Genomic DNA, 10,260 nt, shown 5'->3' on the forward strand with positions numbered 1-10,260 from the left:
CCTAATATGACGAAATCGTTTAAAAATGCGACAAAAGCGCTTTAAAACCTCGGATTTGTTAGTGGTCTTTAAGCAATTTAGTCAGAAAACAGCAGAATTGTAAACTGAAAGCTCACTAACTAACTAACTAAGATTACAAACAAACTAACTAATTAACTAAGATTACAAGGAACACAAAGAAACATACCTGTACTGGTAGAATGGCCTGGGGAAGAGTCGACACTATAATGTCTACCTGTTTTCTTTTTCATCTGTTGTAACTCAGGTGGAGTGTACCTAAGCAATTAAACGGTTCATGGCTATAAAAAAAAATGACCATTTAAAAAAGAACAAGTATGTATTCTCAAACATGAAAAAATGAAATTTTCGTTTATTCTTGCTCACTAATGTAAGAGTCGAACCGACTAAGCATCCTAAAATAAATCCCAAGAACAATGTTCCGTACCTTCAAACATTTACACAACTCAAAACATAGCAAATATGTACATTTATTTACTGGTTTTGTACTATTACAGCATACTCTTCGAAGATGAAGATCTGAGTACCAGTTATGTACCGAGTTTTAGTAACCTATACTCTATAGCTCTATATACTAAGGTATAATTGCTTATGGGGATTTAGTAACAAAGAAATGGTTAAAGTTACAGTATGACCACTACACGATATTAGTAGATATCATCGTTGTTAAATACGTCAAAAAATCGGCTCAAAATACGGCGTATTCAATGTTCGAGAGAAATACGTAAGAATACGTGAAGATTCCAATCAATAAACCCGAAAAAATTGAATTTAGACCCTGTTAAATTTTGTCCGAAATACGTCTAAAATTTGTCCGAAATACGCGCGCAGATCAAAATTTATTGTAAAAAATAGTTCTTACTCCACAGTGGAAATCGAAATACGCAAATTTTCGGCAACAAATACGTTTGCATATGCATACGTTTGCTTGAAACGCTACGTATTTAACAGCATTGGTAGATATTAGTAGAAATATACAGGTGGTTATTAATAAAGTTTATCATGAGAACGTGCTGGCAGAATACTACCACCTCGACAAATAAAGGTGAACGTCTACTGGTTAGTTGGTAAATACACAGTGTTCAACTTATGTTAATCCAGTTACGCTATTTATTATTAGTGAACTTATAATATGATGGCTCCCTTCATGATGAGTTCATTTTGTCGTTTTCTGCGCGTTTTAACGGTGAATTTTAGAAAGGGCATTAGTCTCTTTCTTTTAGTTTAGTCGGTCCATTTGAGAGTTCTCAATGCTTTTGTCGGTTTAAAAAGATTAACATTGTTTAATTTGCTAATCTTGAGATGTCACGTGACCACTTCAGAAAGTTCTCAGTGGATTAGACCAACTCACACAGTACAATTTATAGAGCAAGACATTGAAAGACTATAAAGTCGATCATCGAGTCAAAGACAATGCAATTATAACACCAATTAACGCCCAATTATATCCTTTTAACCGATCTGTAAAGGTGAAAAAGAGTATAGATGATAGGGTTTTAAAACGGAACAAGTGTAGATGATTGGTCTATTAAACGGATATAGATCAAGGTGCGAGGTAAGCACTTCAGTAAAACTCTGACAAGGACAAGTAAGTCAATGTTTCGCATGGCAGTGGCCCTCAGGGGTTTTGAGGATTATAACAAGGGGACTAACAAGAGGTTTACAGCCCTAGGTAACAAGCTGTGTGTTAAATGGTAACCAAGGCGGATGTGTGTAACTAAACGGAGACTTTTCTGAGCGCCCAATCAACTTATTCTAGTAGATCTAGTAGATCTAGTAGATCTAGTAGATCTAGTAGATCTAGTAGATCTAGTAGATCTAGTAGATCTAGTAGATCTAGACCCGGTATTCGGTAGGTCAACTCATCACACAAAAATCTATCAGAAAACTAGGGGATAAAGAAAATACAGATCAAAATATCAGTTCTCGACTTACCTATCATAGACGTTTTGATAGTTGTCGTAAACATTCTGGTATTGATCGTTGACATTCTGATACTGATTTTTGCCATTCTGATAGTTATCGTACACATTCTGATACTGATCGTTAACAGGATCCCCTCCAGAGTTCACATACTGTCTCCCTCTAACAGGGCTACGGCTATTACCCCTAGGACTTCGTCCCCTTTGATACCCAGGACTTTTTGCGCGCGTAGCACCACCGCGTGAAGGAATGCCTTGTGTCGCGTGTGGTCGAGAGCTCTTGGATCTGGTGTTGCTGTAGATTGGATTCTCTCGACTTGGGGACTTCGATCTAGAAATGAGGTGCAGCTGTTAGACTTGGTTTAAGAAAATATTGCCAAGGTCAAAGACGCTTGGAAAATAAATTGCTGAAAAAATAACAATGCTTAAAAAACAACAAACCACAAGATATGTGGTTTTATATTCTCCTCACCTGACTTCACTTTTAGTTGGGGAGCAAGGAACTCTGTTCATACTCCGCACAGCCTCGTGATAACTCTTGATGCTTTTATCTATTGTGCTGTCACCATCACCCCAATCACCTGCTACCTGAATGGGTGAGTTTTTTTATCAATAATGGATTCAAAAAGCTCCCTATAATTTGTAAGAAGAACATTACGGAATGTTTCCTCGGGGAAAAAGTTTAGAAAGTTCCAGAACCCACCTCGCCAGGAGAAAGGAAATCACCAGGAGACGCTGACTTGCTGGAGATGGTGTTAGTCTCGGTGGGACCGTAGTTAGGTTTGGGAGGGTCCCAGGGACCTGGGCTGGAGTTGGTGTGAGTAGAGTTGAGGGAGGAGGTGGAGTCTGGAGAGAGGATTAGTTCGTAGTGGTGGGGTGATGAGTGGGGGGAGGCGGTCTCTTTTGCTGGTGCCCGTGAGGAGTACTGTAGAGGGAGGGGTGTTAAACGTTTAGAGTTTAGAGTTTAGAGTTTAGAGTTTAGAGTTCAGAGTCTAGAGTTCAGAGTTTAGAGTTCAGAGTTTAGAGTTTAGAGTCTAGAGTTTAGAGTTTAGAGTTTAGAGTTTAGAGTTTAGAGTTTAGAGTTTGGAGTTTAGAGTTTAGAGTTTAGAGTTTAGAGTTTAAAGTTTAGATTTTAGAGTTCAGAGTTCAGAATTCAGAGTTTAGAAATTTAAGAGTTCAGATTGAGGATGTGCCCTTTTAAATACAAAACCATCCTAATTTTTGATACTTATCATAGACATAAGGTTAATCTAATCCGTCTCTTAAATGAATGCTTTGACCTATCAAGCAAATGCTTAAAGCTCGTTCTGCTGATTAGTTACAAGGTCATCAAGGGGGTTACTTTATACTAATCACTCTCTTCCAATTACAGTTTATAGTTAAATATCATGCACCCTCCTCGGGGCATTTCAATGTTGATTTGATTGACTAACATGTATTCAATTTACATCATAGTAGGAAAACCGTGGGACAATGTTCAGGATAGTGAGTACTGACTACAGATCACAGTAAAACTTCTATCAATAAACTTAACATAAAATTGACCAGAGTGATTATAACGAACAATGGATGACGATTATACAGCAACTCACAGGTAAAACATAAAAATGTTTCAGTAACTCACCCTGGACTGATAATTCCGTTTGACTGGTGTATTATAAAGCACTGTATCCTGCCCCTTTCTCTGGGCCGGTACAATCTTTGCCGCTGTCATGGGGGTGAGGTAGATAGGGGACGGAGCCGGGGTCGTGGATAACTCCTTGTTGGAGCAATGTCGGGGTTTAACCGGGGTGAGGAACCGTGAGGGACGGTAGTTAACGTACACGGGATTACGGGATGGGGTACTGACATTCTCGTAGATTATCCCTGAGCTCTGGTTTCTGGAGAGGGATGTTTGGGTGAGGAGGGAGTGAATGGTTTTTATTAAGGTTGTGTTTAACAGAAGAGGCAAGTTGATGAGTTATTGAATAAAGATGTTGTCAGGGTTCCGAATTTCGGAACCCTGACAATTCGGAACCCTGACAATTCTCCGCCAGTCAGATCACTACTTTCGGCTAATTTGATCTCTAGTCAGACATTCTTTGCAGCATATTAAAGTATTTGAGGTCAATAAAATGATATACATGTGCATTGTAAGAGAGATTATGTGGCAATAATGTTGGCAATAAAGCACGCCATCAAATTGGTCAAAGTAAATTATCATTGTAAAGTAAAAGTGGTTTCTCACCTGCTCATGTTTGAAGGGGGAGTCTTGTTGCAGGGTCTCTTATCTTTTCTCGTACTGTCTGTGAGAGTATGAACATATTCACTGGTACTGGTTAAGGAGCATTGAGGATGTTGATTAGATAACCACACGGCCCTCTTCATACTCGTTATGATGAGTAACTCATTGAGTATGAAACGTGGTCAATACTTTGGAGAAAATGAGACAAAGTCAATATTCATTAAAACGTTACTGTGTTTGTTAGATTTGTTTCGGAGAAACAAATCTAATTTTTCATCTACTACAGAAAAATCATTCGAGAATGACTAACCTTCAATTGCTCTAGGATTGGGTCTGAGGGCGAACTTTCGTGAAGGCTCATCGAATTTACCATTGAGAATGTCCAGAGATCTAGCATTTAGGGCAGCCACTTTGCCGCCTTTAACTCCACCTATGAAGAAAAGTAAAGTCAATATCAGTAATATTAGTGATAGCATGGATAAATTTAAAATGTTGATGATATAATGTGATATTGTTCGATTATGGTGTAAGAGAATTTACATTCGTTCTGAGGGTTGTTAAAAATTTGTGGTGGACCAAGGCGTTGTGTACTAATGACGAATTGGAAATAAGCACCATAATTCAACTATTTAAAAACTGAATCTAGCGTTTCGTGGGTCGAGGTTTCCGTAATGACTAATGATTGTTCTGAAATTAATTGCCACTGTGGGGCAAAATACTGGGAAGCGTTGGAATCAGTTGAGAAATAAGTTTGTTGGGTGTTCACTGTATTGAAACATGTAATGAAATATGTAAAACCTTTCGCGTCATGTTAGAACTTTGCGAGCTAATTGGTTCAATGTTAATTAAATACTGATGGAAAAATGAAATAGAACGCACCTATTTACTCGAGAATCTAATTTAACATAGTTTGAATAGCACGCTGCTATTTTGGGACCGAAAAGAAAATCGTACCACCGACAGTAAGTAACAAATTGTACTGAGAATCCACAAAAATAAACATATCTAAATATTCTGACACACCAATCAATCAGTGTATCGAATTACGAAGATCAAAAATAAATAACCGAAAAGAGTAAAAATGTTATGTGGACTGTAATACAGCAGGACAACACAGTCACCAGTCACCAGTCACCAGTCACCAGTCACCAGTCACCAGTCACCAGTCACCAGTCACCAGTCACCAGTCACCAGTCACCAGTCACCAGTCACCAGTCACCAGTCACCAGTCACCAGTCACCAGTCACCAGTCACCAGTCACCAGTCACCAGTCACCAGTCACCAGTCACCAGTCACCAGTCACCAGTCACCAGTCACCAGTCACCAGTCACCAGTCACCAGTCACCAGTCACCAGTCACCAGTCACCAGTCACCAGTCACCAGTCACCAGTCACCAGTCACCAGATCAAGAAACTAACTTACCGAGGTTTTGCTTTCTAGCAGATAACAGTTCCGCGTCAGATATGCCCGGATAAATGTCTTCAAGGTTACCAGCTGTGGGTTTAACGTCACACCCACTGTCTGTCTCACACTGTAAGGTTAGGGTAACTGTGGTTACTAAGGTATTCGTTACTAGGTTACTAGCTTACTTGGTTAATAGACAACTTAACTAGATGTAATAGGTTTAACATGGAAATGAACAGATAGGAAGGTGGTCCATTGTTGGGTCAATGATAAATCAAACTGATACCACAACAATACAAAAATGTCAAGCTCAAACAAAATGTAGAACCTCCAGGCACAACAAGCGTGTAACACTTAACAACTAGTTGATTACTGTAACATACCTTAGTGTTGATGTCACTGTCACAAGTATTAGACAATAACTCTAACACTGTAATCTCGTGGGGATCCTGGATAGAGCTCTGCTGGCTGTTCTTCTCAAGTGCAGTACAATCGAGTGCTGATCCAGTGCTGCACTCGAGTGCTAAACGTTGGTCCGTGCACTCGACACCGCTGTCCGTGCTGTTTGTACTGCTTTGTGCCACTAGAGGGAAAAGGAGGGTACTCAAATGTTATAGAAATTATATACTACATTTTGGAATCAAAAAGCTGTTCGGAAAAGAGGGCTGAAACGTCAAAATGATATCAGACAGATGTATGATAAGTTGATTGGAAGTTGTATTCTTACGTTTATTAGCAACTGCTGGAGTAAAAGTTAGTCCCACACAAACACTCTCATCATCATCAGAATAATAGGACATCTCATCCATCTGCTAGAAGTAATCGGGGAGTTAGAGTTATCAAGATCTGGACAAAAGAAATAATCAAACTGGGTATTTCAATTATTTTCTGAGAAGAGCTGTCATAAATTTCTTCGGCTCGAGCCTCAAATACAAATCATTACTTATAGAGCATGTAAGAGGCTAGGCACATATCATTTCCTCTACCCAAATATAACGTAAAATTCATCATCAAAGTCACAAACCGACAAAACAAAATAACAATCATAGCTACAATAAAGTTTGAAAGTCCTGGAGATGTCCTGGAGATGTCCTGGAGATGTCACCCGGGTCCATCTTAAATTCATCTCAAATGATCCAACGTATTAAGCTGGTGCCCTGGTGGCACTCAGTAGTCACTATAAATTGTCGCATATCTCTTTGAAAAAAGCTCCCCCTGACCGAGCTCTGTGATTGGCCGGCGGGATGTCACGTGATGTTGAGGTTTTACGTGAAGTTATTATTCGGTCGTGCGAGCGTTATTATGAAGTACTCGTAAAGAAATCATTCATTTGTGACAACACAAGAGTTATGATTTCGAAATTTCAATCACCACCTTACTTTCCTTTCGTTTAAAGCGTTCTATTTCTGGTCTAAGTCTCAAAACGGTTCAAAATTCTAAATTTGCGATATGATTCGTATTTTTTGGCAGTGTGTTGGAACCATAAGCTGGACCCATGAAGCTTTTAAGAAATAAGATATTCGATTTAGGTCACTAAGTGGTACTTAACAGAGATCGGTGGCCGTATCTTGGTAACGGATCAACAAACAAAAATAGAAAACTTGTGAACTTTCAAGCCAGCTACGTCATAGATCGAAAACAACTTTGCTTTCCCACTTAATAAGCACTTAATACGACGCCCCACAAGTTAGCAACTGTAAGGTTTTAGGTCGAACGTCGATTGGCGGGAACCCAGGGAATATCCTGGCATAACTAAGTAAATCCGAGGTTCTGGGATTTAAAATAACTATGTACCCTGTATGAAAATCTCCTAATTTAAGGTCCAAGATAAGGATGACAGAAGTACGGAAACGATGTTAAACGATATAGCAGATTTCAGATGATCACTTTAGTGGTAAACTCCCACATACCTCTTAAATTTCCGGAATTTGAAACGAAGAATACGGCGGAACTGATGGCATATGCCATGGCTTCCTTTTAATTTCGTCATCCTCTTTTCAGGGACGAATGACAGTATACAGCCACTAAAGATTAACATCGAGCCATTGTCTGAATGATTTTGGAAAATTGCAGGGTGTACTCTCGTATCTCATTTATTGGGGCAAATAAGCTTACGAACTACAAATACCATATTATTTAAGACCATTCTTCACACTGAACACTTTAAATTACAAGTTGTATTTGCTTCGGGAAAAGGACCAGTAAAATCGTCAAGAACAAGGACTAATGAAATAAGCTAAATTGATATGTAGCTCCACTATAACAGTACGCGGATGATCACTCGATCTGAACTTAGTAAATTAAGAAGCAGCTAATGTTTTCAATAACAATCTAGCTCTATCTTGCGGTTGACGAGGTCTACACTAAACAGACGATACGAAGGAGTTCTATAACTAGTCAGGATATGAGAACGAAAGCTAATTTAATTAGAGATTCAGGGAGAGTACTTTATACCAGGTTCTGATGGACACGTGACAAAACTGGATCACGTGATGTCACCAGCTTGTTTCATTGGTTGACATGGGAACTGAAGAGGCGAACACGTGGTGAACTGGAATTAATTACAGGATAGTTATTCGGTAAATAATAAAACGTGATGTACAAATAACACTTCACAAGTTAACGGTTAGACTTTCCGCTAACAAGCAAAGTGGCCAACACTGTCATTCAAACACAAGTAGTTCACCTACTCGAACAAACCGACCAACCAGACAACCGTATTTAAATCACGTGACTCAATCCTACCAATCAGACCACAGTATTTAAACCACGTGACTCAATCCTACCAATCAGACCACAGTATTTAAACCACGTGACTCAATCCTACCAATGAGACCACAGTTACCACCACAGGTCACACCTAGTATTGTGCAGTCCCCCTCAGAGCTGTACCCGGAAGTGGTCCAGATCCCAGATTACAGTGTATGCTGACAGAATGCGAGACAGGAGAGGCAGAGCTGGTGTGTCTATAACAGTGTATAACTAAAGCTGGTATCTGAAGGAGAGGAGGTGTGAAGTTTTAATCCGGATATAGGGTTTACTGGACTGACTGACTGGCTGGGACCCTGGAATTGGGTTTCTGGTGAGAAACTAGGGACAGAGGGATAGGGTTGATGATTAGGCTGCGGTTCTCCAAACTATGTATTGAGTTGAATATCAGTATATCAACCCTTCACATAGCAACCATATCAACCATTACATAGCAATTAAAAAGGGAGAGATTACAGATTTACTGTTTAGTTAGGATAACAAATTCCATCAAACTTTAATATTACATTTTGCCGTTAGGAGTCCAAAGAAGCAAGGATAAATCCTGAAAATGATGCTCCGTCTGAGTAGGGGGTTAACCAGCGTAGAATGACAAAATATACCGACAAATTGTAGTTTCTATAACACGCTAAATGGTCGTGAATTAGATGTAATCCATTGTCACCAGACAAATACAACGATAACAATAACAGCACAAACAACACCACTGAAACGGCACTGAGCCAGGGGCTCGTGAGAAATTGTGACTAATTTTAGGATGAATCAAACGTAAAGTAAACAAATCAGTGCACCCAAACAATACCCTCCAACTTCAACAGATCAGATGGAGGAGAAGTCATGCACTTACATTAGAACTGTGTACAATATTACGTTAATTAGGGAGGTGCCTGAAACCTGCCGGAAGGTACGTTTCCAGCTGTTTATATGGAGCAATTAATGTAGAGACTGCACCCAGTGCGACACCAGGTTGTGGACATCTGTTTTAATTAAATTATCGCCTGTGACAACTTTGCTTTCTCTCTATTTTCCCCGATCATCCTTGTTAAAAAAGTAACTCACACATTTATCAGCTAATCACAATATTCGTAGCAGGTAAAAATAACTAAAAAAGTTTAAAACTAACATTTAAACACCGAGATGTTGTCAAGAAAAGGAATGTGTTTTTGAGCTTATAAGTCTAAAAACCTACGAGAATTGCCGAAAAATTTTAAACTAAGGAATTGTTAAATAAGCATTAGAAAAAACCCAAAATATGAGTCGCAGAAAAGACAGATCGCCATAAATAAGAAAATATATCATAATACTATAATGGTGACATATTGGACGTACTTGATGCTTTCCAATACAGAACCAACTTGAAAATATTTAACATCCTGAAAGATGCAGAATTAGGGGGCCAGGGGCATTACAAAATAATTACCATAACTATAAAACAGTAAAAATGCAATTCCCGAACCCTAAATGATACTTGACGCAGGGGGGTTGAAACGATTAGCGCTGTGAGTGCAAAATGCCATTATTAGTCACTACAGACACTGTTGAGACAGTGTGAGGGGTGAATACTTGGTAAAGTTCGGTACATTGAGCCATTCTCTGCTTTATCTTGTAGGAAGATAGAGTCTAGAAAGTTTAATGATAAAATGCTGTCCCAGCCTCATCCATTATTAGTTAAGCTTTGAAATGATAATCGTTATAAAAGTCAGGGCCACGATCAGTGATTTAAACACGAAGATTTTGAACAGCAAAAGGGCAAAAATTGGAATTAAACAAAGGAACAGCCGTCAGGCACACGGTATAAACTGTAAAGGTACACGGTGAATGTCAAAGGGTCGAATAAAAGGTCGAATTGGGGCCTATTAGTGTCAACGACAAAGACTAACTTTATTACTTTATTAGTTCCGGAAATCATTTTGTAAAGAACAC

General features: G+C 39.0%; 1 protein-coding gene across 1 annotated transcript; it reads right to left on the reverse strand.

The window, feature by feature from the left end:
- Positions 1 to 187: 187 nt before the first annotated feature.
- Positions 188 to 6,377, reverse strand: LOC134818969 (uncharacterized; the record flags this gene model as incomplete). The annotated part of the gene is given in 10 exon segments (XM_063828710.1): positions 188 to 276; positions 1,954 to 2,271; positions 2,413 to 2,528; positions 2,644 to 2,865; positions 3,565 to 3,820; positions 4,168 to 4,225; positions 4,475 to 4,594; positions 5,587 to 5,695; positions 5,952 to 6,151; positions 6,296 to 6,377. Coding segments are annotated over 10 exon segments (1,570 nt in total), but the record flags the coding sequence as incomplete, so codon positions are not given.
- Between the last annotated feature and the right edge of the window lie 3,883 nt (positions 6,378 to 10,260).

This window comes from Bolinopsis microptera, chromosome 7 (assembly GCF_026151205.1).
Source record: "Bolinopsis microptera isolate Bmic1 chromosome 7, MBARI_Bmic_1.0, whole genome shotgun sequence".
NCBI lineage: Eukaryota > Metazoa > Ctenophora > Tentaculata > Lobata > Bolinopsidae > Bolinopsis > Bolinopsis microptera.